General features: G+C 50.7%; 1 protein-coding gene across 1 annotated transcript; it reads right to left on the bottom strand.

Annotated features, from left to right (window-relative positions):
- Nucleotides 1-1,741: 1,741 nt before the first annotated feature.
- On the bottom strand, nucleotides 1,742-14,751 carry ADAMTS4 (ADAM metallopeptidase with thrombospondin type 1 motif 4). The gene is made up of 9 exons (XM_007426126.3): nucleotides 13,469-14,751; nucleotides 9,711-10,034; nucleotides 8,945-9,077; nucleotides 8,248-8,415; nucleotides 7,478-7,764; nucleotides 6,269-6,455; nucleotides 5,550-5,725; nucleotides 5,201-5,376; nucleotides 1,742-4,269 (listed from the first exon to the last, which is right to left on the bottom strand). Exons 1-9 carry the CDS (start codon nucleotides 14,093-14,095, stop codon nucleotides 3,855-3,857), a joined length of 2,493 nt encoding a protein of 830 aa, XP_007426188.1. The 5' UTR covers nucleotides 14,096-14,751; the 3' UTR covers nucleotides 1,742-3,854.
- Nucleotides 14,752-15,036: the final 285 nt, after the last annotated feature.

Raw genomic sequence — 15,036 nt, 5'->3', positions numbered from 1 at the left:
CTGGCCATTGACCCCAGAAGCTCTTTCATATATGCCGGTTTGTAGCACGGTCATCAGAGTAGCCAGCCCTCCCTGGCACAAATGACTGGGCCAGCACAGATCTCACTTGGTGGAAACTGGTGGTTTAGTGTATGTGGCTCAGCTCCTTCTGATCCTTCTAGAATCTTAACCAGTGAAGCTAAAGACGCTGGAATCCCTTCCTGCTTTTCTACCCCTTCCCTCTCCGAAATGGAAAATTGCAGCCTCCCTTGTGGGCTTCCATCTGCCACTCCACAGCCTTGGAAAGTTGAGGGAGCTGGAGCTGGGCCCAGGGCTGGGTTGAGTCAGAGAAGGTGCTGGAGGAGGCCGAAGGAAAGCAAGAGATCCCAGGGAAGAACGGCAGCAGCAGAACCCTAGCAGAGATGGAGAAGCGAGGTTGGGCAGCCTTGACCTTTGAGGATCTCCTGTCCAGCAGGGTCTGGAATTTCGTTTGTGCAGTTTGAGGAGGCTGAGCCCCTAATGTAACAAAAACAGCTGTTGGGCAGGGACGGTGCGGAAGTGCCTGGAAAAGACATTGATGGAGGCCACAGCTGTTCTCTGCAGGCGGGAGTGGGATTAGCTGCTGGGGTTTATTGCTTCCCCAGATTCCCCACCCCCCTTCTTTAGTCCGGGCTGGACAAGCGGGCATTAGCCACTGTTTGGAGTCTCCCACAATGCTGCAGTGGTGTCTCGCGGATGGATTCTGGGAAACTTAAAGGGGCTGCCCTCTTCCTGCTCAGCGGGCCCTGCGCTCCGTCCCACGCACGTGGTTGCAAGCCAGCCTGATCCTTCATGACCATTTCGGGCCCCAAACAAAGCTTATCGAAAGAGCTCCTTCCGAAAATTGTCCAAGCGAGACAATTTTCTCTGGAGCAGGACCTTGGCTCAGAGGATTCCTGGGAAGATCCTCTGAAACAGAATAATTCGGAATACTTCTTTTCTCCTCTACAAATCTGCCAACCCCCTTTTAAAGCTGCGCCCGTGGACTCCAAAACGAGGTATAAGTCGGATGAAAAAGTCGTGAGTCTCCTGCCAATGTTAGCGTGTGACGTTGAGTTCCACGGGTCTTCCTCTTCTTCTTCATGTCTGTTTTTATTATACATCTCCTCTGTTTCTGCTTCGCTGCTAACTAGTGGAGTTGGGATTATGTCGCCCCGCAGGAAGGAAATCTCGCTTAGCTGTCGGTCAGAGGGGTGGCCATGAGGTCCCCTGCCTTTCAATTTCTTGTTCTACAGCTTTCAAGAGTTGGGACTGGTGGGTAGAAATCATTGATGTTCAGCTAAGCATGTAGAGCAGTGTTCCTCAACCTTGGCAATTTGAAGACATGTGGACTGGCTGGAGAATTCTGGGAGTTGAAGTCCACACATCTTCAAGCTGCCAAGGTTGAGAAACCCTGCTATAGAGAAACTCGTAACAGGGAGATCTCTTTGACTGACTGCTTCTGGACAGGCTTTGGAAGAGATGAACTCCTGGTGGGGAAAAAATCAGGCAAGGCCGGGCGGTTATCTGCCAGATATATCTAAGGTCCCTTCCCAATTCTAGATCTCTTTAAGTTTTCAGGGCAAAGTCAACAAACACGCAGCTGGCAGTTAGCATAGGTGGACCTTGAAGTTGAACCATCCGATTTTTGGGACAACGAACAAGGGACGTTTCCTGCTAATTTCCACCCCTTCCTGCCATAACCCGGGTCTCAATCCTATAAAGAACCATGCAGCACCAGGAGTGAGTTTATAAATAGCGTTAAATAAATAAAACCGGCACCGTTTTATTGCTTTTAGAAAACGAAACCATTAATAGACAATAATAATATTAACATAGTGCTTATAAACAAAATGGATACACAAGTCCTGCCTCCTGGCCCAGAGGACTCGCCTCGGGGTCCAAGAGACTTCGGCTGCTGCCTGTTAAATTATAACTTAATTAAATTAACTTCAGTCGGCAATCCCTGTGGCCGGCGGAGGAACGGTGGGGTAAAGTGGGGTTGCATTGAAGGGGTTCTCCTCTGGTTCTACAGAGGCTTTAAATAGATCCACCCCTCCAGGGGGAAATTTTGGGGATATTCCTTCTGGGAAAGGGACACCGTGAGAAGATCAAGCGAGGCTGAAGAGCGGTTAGCAAAAGAGGGAGTTGGAAACCTGTGGTTGGAAGTCTGGCCCCCTTCCTCTTTCAGTTTTCCTGCTCTGTTACTCCCCCCTGCCCCCCGTGGGGAGAAGAAATCTCTCTCGATCTTAAAAGCATCGGGCAGTCCTCGAAGGTGGTTCAGGCTGGTGCTTCAGGCCTGGGGGATGGGGTGGCGAGTAGGTGACACTCAGGGACACAGAAAGCGGTCCAAGTGCTAGGAGCGGTGTGTGCAAGCAACCCCAGCCGCCTGTTAGTAGCCTCTCAACCGGACCCCTTAGAATTCCTTTAGTTCCCCAGGTGGGGGACAGAGATGTCGATGCCAAAACTCCCAGCTCCCTTGGCTAAACACTGGCAGTTGGTGGCTCCTCGTCCCCCCACTGCTCTAACCACTAGTCTCCACTCAGTACAGTCTGGTAGTGTCCTCCCCCAGCTCCATGCATTGCCCCCCCTCCTCTATTTTAACATGAGCATAAGGGCATTTGCATGCAAAGCTGCTCTCTCAATACAGGTCTTCCTCCCCCGTGGGCTCCCGTCGCCTCCCTCCCCTGCAATTCGGGGGCCACCCAATCTTGGATCAAAGGCAGAAGGGGTCTCCCCATAGCCAGCCCCTGTGGGCATGGCGGGCCTGCATTAGCGGCGTGATTGACGCCCTTGTCCTACAAAGGGATGGGGTGGAAGGCTGGCACCTTAGGGGAGAGGCAGTCAGCCCGCCTGTTTGGGGTGGCTTGCCTTACCCCAGGCCCGCCGTTGCTCCGGTGCCAAGGAGAAGTGAGTTGCAGGCCAGACCTGGAGAGGTTTAGCCACACCGCCACTTTGGGTGGCGGGGTGCCAAGCAGCAACAGAGAGTGTGAGTAACGCACTTGGAAGCGGGAGAAGAGGTTAGCGAAGGAGGAAGCACTCGAAGGATGAGGTAGACACAGTTGATCCAGGCGCAGTTTGCTGGAACAGCCAAACGTCAGGTGAGGGCGAGGGCACCGTGCTGCTGCCCGCTTGATTCTCAAAGTGTGTGCGGCTGGTCTTTTTAAAAGATCGCCTCCCCCCTTCCCCAACTCATCTCTGCTTCCCCAGAATGACAAATAAATAAAAGCAACAATAAATATAGTACAGGAGCGGCCGGGCACGAACCACCGAGGGTCCAGCCGCAATGAAAAATCAACCCGTGGCAGGGCTCGGGTTGACTCGGGTCTGGCTCTTGCAGGTTCAGCATCTGCTTTTTCTGCTTCTCCGCGCTTTGCTTCTGAATGCTTCTACTATACCACGTACTGGAGGCCTTTTCTTCCTCTTTTTGGGCTCCTCGGCTTCTGAAGGTTTTTCTCTTCCGGCTTTTCACATCCCCCCCCCTTGCCAGGAGGGAATCAGTTCAATTCAGCGCCAGGTTTAGCTCCTTCTCTGACCTGGGGGACTCCTGGATGCTGCTTTGCTGTGCCTTGCCTCTCCCCCCCCCAATCCCAGATTTGCCTCCAAGCAGAGCTAAACAGTCTGGGAAATTGTCTGCGGCGAGCTGAGAAACGAAGGGGCCCCAAATGCCAGCCTCTGCCAGGCAATATCACTGCTGCTTATAAGGGTTGTTTCAGTCCCGGGTCCTTTGCCACATGGTCCTCTTTGCAAAAAGCAGGCAGCGGGACCTCTGCCCCTCAGCTTCTGGCTTCCCCCGTGGTGGGGAGGGGGCAAGACTGTTTTGAGACCCCTGCCCAGTGCCCTCCCGCGAAACTGCTCTATTTGCGTCCTCTTCGATTCTGCAGCACTTCTAGGATCCGGGCTTTCTGCTTCAGCCACTGGTTGGAGAGTCTCTTTGGGGGCTTGGGGAGAAAGAAGGTGTACTTCAGGCGGGGCACCTTCTGATCGGTCACCACCAAGGCTTGCAAGGTGAGCGGCTCCTTCAGGGGCCCGTGGCCGGTGATTAACTCCATGGCTTTGGTTGCCCCGCTGTAGCGCAAGGTGACGCCGTCCCGCAGGTGGATGTCCTGCTCGGAGGGGGTCAGGATGTAGTTGCCGTTGAGGGCGTAGGAGCCGTCCTGCCGGCGCAGGGCTAAGTAGATGCCATCGCTGGCTGCCCCCAAGTTGCTGCTCTGGCGAATCAAGATGCTGGTGGCTCCCGCGGGGATGGTGACCACATCGTTGTACCCGTAGCTGTGGGTTAGAAAGACAAGACCCAGCAGGGTTAAAGCAGGATGGAGGGATAAAGGCTGATCGTGAGGGATAAACTCATCAAATCTCCCTTTTTACTTACTTTCTATTTTGCAATGGTTATAGCCTACCCCACTCCTCAAGAACTTTGAGCGCAGAGCCAACAACTGAACGCCCCCCACCATATACAGAATTGAAATCGTGTTGAAAAAGAGTCAGCGTTAACCATCGTGGGCTCCCTTTTGGCTTCCGAAGTCACGTTTTGGGGTTCTCTTCATCTTAAATCTTGGGGGACCATCAACCCTTTAAAGGGCACAGGTATTCTAGAGTAGCTAATGCTTGCCTGCGGTTATGGGTGTACAAGCTCCTTGTACACGTGGCATCAACTGTTATAAAAATAAGGAGCGTGCCGAAGGAGTGGTTAACTTGGCAGCTTGGTTTGCTCGCTAGCTGGACAAAGATCTTTGCGGAACAGGAGAGGGTGACTCATGATTCGCTATTTGTAAGAGCTTTTTGGGGGAAAAAAAAGAAAAAAGGGTTTTGGAATCACAGTAGTCCCTGTAAAGCGAGAGTGTGTTCCATTTGAAATGTCCAGATGTTTCGGCGTGGGTCTCTTTTGGCTGCTGCAAAGCCCCAATCTTTTGGTTTAAAACTTGAATAATCCTCTTGTGGGAACTCGCTTTAATAAATGGCTTGAGTCAAAAGTGTGGGAAACATGGACTCCATTTGGTCTTTCAGTGAGTAGTACAGTAGGGCTGTATTGCTAAAAATAACCCTAAGGCTATATCGGTACAAACCCCACATATACTTTCAAATGGAGTATCTTCTGGCTCTGTCACCCTATATTTTAGCTGTGGAGTGAACGCTGACAATCGCGTGAAGAATATCCATCGCATGCCCACTTTTCAACCACTTAAGCAGGAAGATCACTTACTGGGGCTTGGTGAAGGAGCGATAAATCTTTGTGCATCTCGAGTTGTCTCCGCCACACACCATGCATTTGTCAAACTTCTTCTTGGACCCAATGACGCGGTCGCAGCCGGCATGGACGCAGCGTCCCTGGACGCAGACTGAGGTAGTTTCTGGCGAGCAAGGTGTCCCATCGGCCACCTGGAATGAAGAAGTCCCGTTTTAGTCCCCTTCGCTCGAACTCTTGCCCTCCAGATGTTGTGGACTCGAGCGGCAGCCAGCTGATTGTGAGAGCCGGAGTGCCAGACCTTTGGGGGGGGGTCACCAAAATGTTCCCTTCCAGTCAGGACCGGAGGCCCTGTGTCAAAACTTACCCTTGGTTCCAGCACGTAATAGTAGCCTAAAGCATGGGACTGGCAAGTCAGCTTGCATTGATCACGCTTGGCCACACCGCTGTAACGAGGCACCCAGTCCATGGGCGAGGGGTAGTCTTTGAACATGTCTGTTCGGTGGTTGTACACGGCACACTGTTGCTCCCGGAAGGTCAGAGCTGGAAGAACAAAATCCCGTATTTGAATAATTTTTTGGAAGGGAAACATGGGAAGAAATTGTGCCCTCCTCTGTAAAGGTACGTGGGGATACACCGTGCTCATCATAGATTAGCAACTGTGGAACAGAACTCCTATTCTTTCCCTCTAGCGAGGCAAGTCTATTTCCTACCGAAATCTTACTCTTAAATTTCTCCCAGCCTGGATTGAGCAGCTGGCCAGATGCTGCCAGAGCATCTCCTTGGCTCTGCGCTTGCATTCAGCTCGTTCCTTGGCCGGTCATAAATTGGAAGACGGAGCCCGCCCTTCCCTTCTCCCTTTGTCTCCACTCCCCTTTGTGCTTCAAAACTGTTTTCGCTGGCTTGCGTCCTCCAATTGTTCGCATGGATGAACAAACCTCTGTTCCACCCCTCAGCGAACGAGAAGGTGGACAAGAGACCTTTCTGAGATCCGTTTAGGGTGGTAATACAAGACAAAGTGGCTCGGCTGCACGTGAAACAGGAAAGCAGTTCGACTAACTGGAAGAGCAAAGAAAATGAACCCACCGTTTCCGTCAGGGCAGTCCTGGACGTTGCAAGAGCGGAATTGGGTCCGCTTCCCTTCGCAGTATTTGCCACCGTTTCGGGGCACCGGCTTGTTGCATTCCCGGGTCGAGTACTGAATGCCGCCCCCACAACTGCGGGAACAGTCTCCCCAGGGGCCCCAGCGCCCCCAACCTCCGTTGGTGGGAATCTGCAATGATGAGAAGGGACCGAGTGAAGATAAAGGCACAAGCTGTTTGACAAAACACAGCAATCTTGGATCCTGCTTTCTAAATGAAAAGTGCAGATGCTGGCTAGACCCATATGGACAAGCTCTGGCTTCTGAGCCACAGTGCCGGGGTTCCCCTGTTGTGCTAAAAGAAAGTCCAACCACAGAATGGTTGAACTTTAGTAATTCTTCTCGCACGTTTTTACTATCCGCCATCCAGCAGATGCGAGGTTGGAGATGGTGCTTCATTCATGACAAGATCTCTATGGCTTAATTTGAGCCTGTGGGGAGAGAATTGCTCTAGGATGGGAAGACCAAGATTCAGGTAGCCAAGCGATTACGGAACAGCGTTCTCTCAGCCTGGCCTACCTCAACAGTTTTCTTGTGGGAATTGGATGGTGGAACCATGGACGTTACCTCCTTGAAGGAAAAGGAGGACGTACATAGGATTCAAAAGTCACTACCCTACATTAGCTCCAAGAGGTGCTCTCTGCCGGGCTGTGCTTTCTGCAGCATGGCAAAAAGACAGCTGCTTAACAGATCACAGGATTAGCTGGATCACCAAAGCACCAAACTCTTGGAAAACAAGGGAAGAACTTGTGTGAAAAAGCTCGCTGTGGATTTTCTGCAGTGTACCGTATTTCAGATCTAGCTCTAAACCAGTGTTTCCCAACCTTGGTCACTTTAAGATGGGTGGACTTCAACTCCCAGAATTCCCCAGCCAGCATGGCTGGCTGGGGAATTTTGGGAGTTGAAGTCCACCCATCTTAAAGTTGCCAAAGTTGAGAAACATTGCTCTAAACGCTCTTATCTCCAGGGACTGAGTTTGCCCCCAAGAAGTGCTCTGACTGCATAGGTAGGAGATTTTTTTTTAGGTCTGTTCCCCTTCAGTCGTGTGGCCCCTAATGGGCCACATCTGTCCCCCCTCCAATTCTCTGGCCCCTAATGGACCAGCTCGTAGGCCAACTCTGCCCCAGAATGGAGCCGCCGTTGGAACAACTTACATTGTACTCCTTCAGCTCCGTGTGGCTGATGCACTCGCCGCTCATACAACTCTTCCCTTCCCCGCACGGCGTTCCGTCTGCCCAGGGAAAGTATTTGGTCTGGCACATGAATTGCCCGTTGATCTGGCCCGTGCACCATAGCGAAGAGCACGGGGGCTGCATGTTGGGACAGTGGCGGGATTCGGTGCCAAAGCTAAGCTGGCATTGCTGGTCCACGTTGTAATTGCTGCCAGGGAAGACGGCGGGCAGTTTCAGAGGTTCGTGTGGCTTGTCTAGGAGGCAGGCACCTGAAGGGGGGGAAGAGGAACGGAGTCTTAGTTTTGCTGAGCCTCAGTAACTGGAGAGATGGCCTGGCTATGGGAAATTCATTCTTCAAATTTAGCTCTTTTTCTGCTGTAAATTATTCAGAAATATGTCTTGGCCACTCTACAACCTGCTCCCCAAATGAGCATTTTAACCTCCTGTCTCAGGACACCTCCACATTTTCATCTTTGCTTCTCTATGATTGAAGGAACAACACCCAAAGGCATGGAAATACATTGAGCATTTGTTCCTTGAACTTTCTGAAAGTGCTTTTAAAAAATAAATCCTACCATAAAGGACTATGTTGGTTCAAGAGAACCATTGGCTAAGATCTTATATCAGTGTTTCTCAACCTTGGGGACTTTAAGATGGGTGGACTTCAACTCCCAGAATTCCCCACCCATCTTAAAGTTCCCAAGGTTGAGAAACACTGTCTTACATGAATGAAAAGAGAGACAGAATCATACCATGACCGTTGTCCAAGAAATCGGTAATGAAGCGACCGCTACATGGCGACCACATCTCATCAGGATTCACCGGAGACATGACGGAGGCCATCATGTGACGGGAGTTGCTGTGACGGTTAAGCTCTTTGCAATGTTTGTCATCATCATGCAACATGTTGAAGACGTGACCTGCAAGTGGAGGAAGATAACCTTAGTTCCACTTCCTCCAGATCCCTTCTTGATAGGACCGTGGTGAAGATTCCCTAGTTCTACATTTGCCCTGCCTGGGCTGAATCTGCCAACCAATGTGAAGCTTGGGATATCAAATCTCAACCATTTTTCTTTTCTGTTCTTCAACTCAAGTTTCCAGTCCCTTTAGCGGACCTTCCCTGAGCCTTTTGAATGGGTTGACAAAGATGAAATGTGAATAAACCCAGGAACCAAACTCGGAATGTCCTGTAAATATACTGGACAGACGATAGAGCTGGAATCTTTGCCGAGCAGAAACGTGTATGTGGAAATATTTGAATTATTATCCAAGCGTTGATTATAGCAGACATTCAGTAGCCCGTGCGTGTTCTCTCTCTTTCTCTCTCTGTCATTATGTCAAATTTATCCTGATTTTCTAGAGTATTGCCCAGAAAAAGGCCAGACTGATTTAACTTAGTTTATTCAGATAGAGGTATCTGTTGGAAGGACCAGATCCGATCCCACTTACCCAGTTCGTGGGCTGCGGTGAAGGCCGACTGGAGCCCGTCGTCCTCGACAATGGAACAACTACGGGCTGGGTCACAGACTGTGCCAACATCTGCCATGCCCAGGGTACCACAGCTGGAGCGCCCGCAGAGGTCCTACCAAGCAAAGAGAGAAGCATATGTTGTAAAGATCGTTCTCCCACCCCTCCAGGGATGAGGCTCAGTTCCTGACATGGTACACTGGGTTAGCAGGCTTCCGGTCAGCTCAAGCAAAAAACTGCATTTCATGAAAAAGAGTGATGTGGGAAGCCAACATTCTTTTCAAGCCCCAGCCACGTAACTTCTATTTCCAAAGGTGCCTTCTAGCATCTACACGAGCTTCGTAGGAATTCTAAGAAATTGAAACTGGCGGGCAGAGCATTTGGAAGTGTCCATTTTTATTTTTAAAAAGGCAGATAAATTGGTAGAGAATATCCTAGAGCAGGGTTTCTCACCTTGAAGATGGGTGGACATCAACTCCCACAATTCCCCAGCCAGCATGCTGGGAGTTGACGTCCACATGTCTTAAGGTTGCCAGAATAGTGTCCTAGTGGGAGCTTCGGGAAGCCGCCTGCCAATTTCCTTCTAGGAAATCAACCTTTGGTATCTGGCCACACCCACTGCTGGACCATTTTGTGAAAGTGCACGCCAGATGCTCTTAAAGTCCCAAACGTTTCCACTGGCCCCGAAAGACTGGGGCCAGTTTTACCCAACGAAGGTGGGATGGGTGTCTTGGAACAGCCCCCTCACCTGTCTGGTGAAGAGAATGGCCGTGTCGAAATGCTCCGGGTCTTTGTCGCTGGCTTTGTTGAGGCCCTTCTGCCAAGTGCAGAAGTTGCGCAGGGTCTCGGCGGCGTTGGAGGTGACCCGCAGCCCGTCCTTGGCTTCCCCAATCACCACCAGCCTGGTCACCACCAAGTTGATGGGATTCTTGAGGCTCGGGTGGCGGAAGAACTTGGCGGCAGCCGCCATGATGGTCAGCAGGTATGGTTTGAGGCCCGCCCCGTGAAACCGCATCATCTCTTCATCAGCCACCACCAGGGTTTCCACGTAGCGTGGGATGGAAGCAAACCGCTGTGGGAAGAAAGAAGGGCACCAAAAGTTGAGCGAGGCAAACGTTGCACGAGCGTATCAGCCAGTCCCAAAACCCCAAACCAGGATCTGCATCAGAAATGTTGGAAACCACCCTTTTTATTTTATGGGAAGCCTCTTTTGCCTATGACGCTGTAAAGAAAAAAGTCTCCCGGAATATCTGATTAAGCTCAGATATTATTATTTCCTTTCGGGCTTGAACAGACCGGGAAGAAGGAAAACAGAAAGGGAAGGAAGACCCCAGCTTTGGGCATCAGTTCTTAAAGCGGAAAACGGTGCTCGCAGGAACCAGATTAAAACAGCCAAAGTGGCTCGTCCTGTTGAAGCTGGCTTTTCGTCATCGTTGATGGGGAACCCCTGCTCCCTAAATCCCCTGGCTGTAGCCTAGTGAAATGGCTGCTTTGGGGGGGGCCTTCTGAGAGAAGACCCTGTAGTCATGCTTCTGACAAGCAATATCTGAATGAAGTTGTAGATCCCATCTCGGTGGTCTTTGGTTTCTCACAAGTGGTGGAAAAGCCTAGGGCTGTCTGAGACAGGTGAGTCCCTGTAAGTCGGAATAGGGCCAGTGATAAACATTTGGATTTGGGGATGTTGTCGAAAAGAGGTTTTTGCTTCAGGAAGAGCTGTTTCAAGAACTGGGAGACTGGTGATTTGGTGCCTCTTCCAAACCAACAGCTCAATCCCCTCGGATTCATCTACCGCTGTCTGTTCAGCCTGAGTGAGCTGCTGGTTAGCAACTTCTCTGGCTCCCCACCCTGAACATCTCCGAGCATCGCGAGAGTTAAATCTCTGCGCTTCTATGCAGCTAGATTTGGCTGCGGGCCGGGCGACTTTTCTGAGCCAAGACAGGGCGCGGGGCAGTCATGGTTGCTGGCACAAAGCCCCGAGTCCTGAAGGCTTTGGTACAGCAGGAGAACAGGCACGGGTTATGCTAAGGAGAAGGCTGGGTCCCCTTCTGCATGGGGCTGAGATCCCCACGGCACCGTGAGCTCGGCCACGGCTGCCCGTATGGAGTATTTCAAGGGGAGCCGACTGAATGTGTGAATGCCCCTCAATTTACTGGGCTAAGCATCCATCAAAACAGTCCACCATCTGGACTTCACCTACAGCTTTTGACCCAAAGCCCTCTCCCCAAGCTTAAACGCGCAGCCATCCATTATGGTGCGTCCTGTACACCCCCTGAAAGGCTGTTTTCTTGCCGCCTGCCTTCCCGTGCCGGAGTGGGTTGACCAGGCGCAGGAGGAAAAACGGAGAGAGGCTTTAAAAATGAGCTTTAAAAATGAGCTGGAGTCGGGCGTCGTGAAAGACCTCATTCCACCCTTTTTCTCAGATTGCCTCTGGCCCCCTGGGAGGAGAGACATTCTTTCTTCTGAGAAGTTTGCAGAGCTCGCTCTGGCTTAAGACCCTCGCATAGCTGGGGTGAGGGCCAGAATAGTCAGATCCAGGGCGACTGCAACGCAGCATTTAAAAACAAGAGGCCAGCTGTTACTGCCTCCATGCAAAATGAGAACAGGGGAGTTGTCCGGCATGCTACAAGACAGGTACAGCTGAATCTGCCTTTCCCAGCCTGACGCTCGGGGTGTCGGTTTATCCAGAGGGTATACTGAACCCCAGAATGGAGCAAAGGCTTAAAGCAGCTGAGTTTTAGGATCTGGGATGGGATGAACTTGGATGAATTACACAGCTGAGATCACACGCCGGTCTCGAAAACTGGGGCCCCTTTTGTGACATCTTTATATTAACAGCAGCCTGAATCTGAGGACCTTGTCCTTCATCCTCCGCTCTCAGCAAGCCGGGCTCCAACTTCCTAGGAAATCCATTTCCCCAGTGCTTTTCTAGTCATCAGTGACTCTGCCGAGCTTGCTTTGGGAAGGGCCGTCTGCTGCCCTGGCCCACCGCCCTTCTGGAAGCTCAAATAGGTCTGGGGAACGAGCCCTCTGACTTGGCTGCTTTCATGAGACGCGAGTTTTGCTGTCTATCTTTACGTTCAGCTACCTGGCTGATACCTTTCCCCAGGATCACGCTGGAACAGCTGTTCCAATGTGGAGGAGCTAACTGGGCATGCCAGCTGAACAGCTGAGTTGGGAGGGCCGTTTGCCTTCTTGGGTAGTGATTCAGAGGCTTGCCCAATCCTCACTGATGAGATCTTGCCACCCAAGTAAGAGCGGAATAGGAAAGAGGGGTTGTGGATGATGGTTGGGAGTGTGGAAAACCTGCCCCCGGCAGGGCCTATCCTTCCTTATATCCCCCTATTCTATTTCAGATGTATCTCGAGGAGAATTCACGTCTGAGCAATTAATGTAGATTTAGAAAACGGGATTATGAGCGAGTGAGTGAATGAATGAGGTTTATTTCTGTTTCTGTATGAAAAAGAGAGAGAGGTCAAAGAACGTGAGCGCAAATCGCATTTGGCACAGATCACAGAGGGAGCCCTTATAGCTCAGGGCAAAAGATGGGAGAGAAGTTAAAGGCGAATAAAAGAGGCCAGTGGGATCCAGGCAGCTTTGAGGTTCTAAGGCAGGGTTCCTGAACCTCGGCAACTTTAAGATGGGTGAATTTCAACTCCCAGAATTTCAACTCCCAGAATTTCAGCTCCCAGAATTCCCCAGCCAGCATGGCTGGCTGGGGAATTCTGGGAGTTGAAGTCCACCCATCTTAAAGTTGCCGAGGTTCAGGAACCCTGTTACAAGGGATGTGAGAGATTGATGTATGGACCTGGTTAGTTCTTGGGTGGGGGAATGAGCAGGAGATCCCAAGGCAATGGGCTGGAGAAAGAAATTGGGGGGAACTTCCCCAAAGAATAGCCCATTCTTTGTCACTGCCCAGAGGTCTGTGTAATCACCGGGAGTGAAGTCAGACATATCTTTACCTTTTACACATAGAGTCCCCCCAAAAGTAGCTCATGGTGGAGGACATTAGGACTAAGCATATGGCTTGTAGCTACCCCACTTTCAATCTCTGTCCTTCCTTGCATTGCTGCTTTTCCCCTTCCCAGGCCTTTATGGAGAAAGAGGAATAGCGTCACTCTTCCTTTCAGCCATACTGTGGTTCAGTCCTTTTAAGCTCTGGCCATCATAGTTTCCCATCTTCCCCTTAAGCCATAGTATGCCTTTCTGAATCGGCAGCAAACTGTGATAGGGCACTGCTCCTGTTGGATTTGAGGGCTAATCCTGGCACCCGACATGGGCCACCAGGTCTGAAGCTCTGCAGAGGGAATGCACGGGCAAGCTAGGACGTGGAGGGAAGGAGGAGACAAGGGGGGACTTGGTGCCAAAGAAAACGGTCTCCTGTAAGAATGAGGACATGTTCCTTTCACTCAGAAGATTCAACCAAGAACCCAACACATGTGAGAAATCTTGAGCATTAAGATCGTCACCAGCCACCCCTTAGTGGATATGGTGGACTTATCTCCCTACCTTTGTTCTCCTGGGGGATGGATCCATCTTCTCCCAAACCTTTCCTTCTTCACTCAGTATGCTGTCCGGCGCCTGCGCGCCGACCCCGCACATCGGCCCGTCCCCTTTGTCCAACATCTTCCTTCTCACCACGTGGGCCCCGGCTCCTCCTGTCGCGTTTGGGGTTCCTCCTTTCGCAGGCTGGATGTGGTATTCGGTACCCCAGTATTGCAGCACCCCTATCAAAGAGATTCCGTCAAAATTGATTGCCACGATCGATTCTGGATCCGAGTTGATTGTCCCGGTGTAGTAGTTGCCACGTTCGGTCGGACTGTCCATCACTTGCCCTAGTCTGCCCAAGTATTGTACGGTCAAGCCCTCTGCGAAGAAGCTTGGATCCTTCTCTAAGTTGAGGATCAGTTCTTCTCCAAACATCTGGAGTCGGAACGAGAGATGTTGCTCTGAGTCAATGCTGTAATCGAGGGAGTTCTCATTCTCAAGCGTGCCAGCCGGGTCTTGACCCGCAGAAAACCAAGTGACATTCAGTTTCTCGGGATAAACTATTTCTTCATCATATCTGCTAAAAGAACCCCTTTGGGTGGCTGACAAAGCCACGTTAGAACAGGCGAACAGCAAGAGAAGAAACATGGGGGAAACTATTTTTAAAAAGTCAACTTCAGAGAAAAATGGGGGTACCTCCCTAAATAGTGATCTTAAGGGAGAAAAGTAGGGATAAAGCGAATCCCCTACAATCAGCACGAAAGAACGCACCGGATAATATCAGCAAGGTTGCCCAAGTGAGAAATACAAAAAAATATTCTCTCTGCTGTTTGCAGCGCTTCAGTTGATCCAACCTGGGGTTTGATCCCCAAGAGGAAGAATCAAATCAAGTGTGAAGACACTCTGCTTGCTATTTTAGTTGCCGAGTGGAAATAACTGAAAAACAGTCTTTTGCAGGATTTTTTCCCCTCCTTTTTTCCGCTGCCGAACGTTCTCTCCCACTCCTCCAGCTGACTTGATCTTCTTTGCCCCGAGCCGAAGATAAAACCTTCTCCACGACCGCGGGACACCGGTTGGCGTGCCGGGTTCTGGCTGGCTGCTCCTGCTCCTCTTCCAGATCTTAAAAAGCAATAGAAAAACGCCTATTGTCATCCACTGACTTTGCTTCCCTTTTAAAACGAAGGGGTTTAGAATGAAAAACCAGTGGGGAAAAAAAGAAGAAGAAGAAATTCGCTCCCAGATAGTTTTCTCTTGCTTTATGTTTTAATCCTCAGGAAGTTTCTGAGTTTGAGAGAATGCGTTGATGTATGCATGTCCATAGATATATATATATATTAATCTCCCCTCCTCCTGGACTGAATTTCCCTGCATTAGCCCCACCTCCTTTTTTTAGCAATGGTCTGATTGGTTGCAGGGGCTCGGTGAAAAATGCTGATGCAGAAAGACGTAAGGCTTTTGATGAATAAGAGATTAGGGGGTTCCCCCCCTTTTTTTTCTTTCCCTCTTCGTTTAAGAAGAAAAGATGCTGTTGAGAAATGGATTGGCTGAAAGCTGATTTAAGGATGGAAATTGCAGATGAGTTGGCAGAG

This window comes from Python bivittatus, unplaced genomic scaffold, assembly GCF_059951505.1.
Source record: "Python bivittatus isolate LINGU-HERP-01145 unplaced genomic scaffold, Pbiv_v1 ctg000180_np1212, whole genome shotgun sequence".
Lineage (NCBI taxonomy): Eukaryota > Metazoa > Chordata > Lepidosauria > Squamata > Pythonidae > Python > Python bivittatus.
The sequence above is the reverse complement of the archived record's forward strand: the minus strand, read 5'-3'. Positions and strand labels throughout refer to the sequence as shown.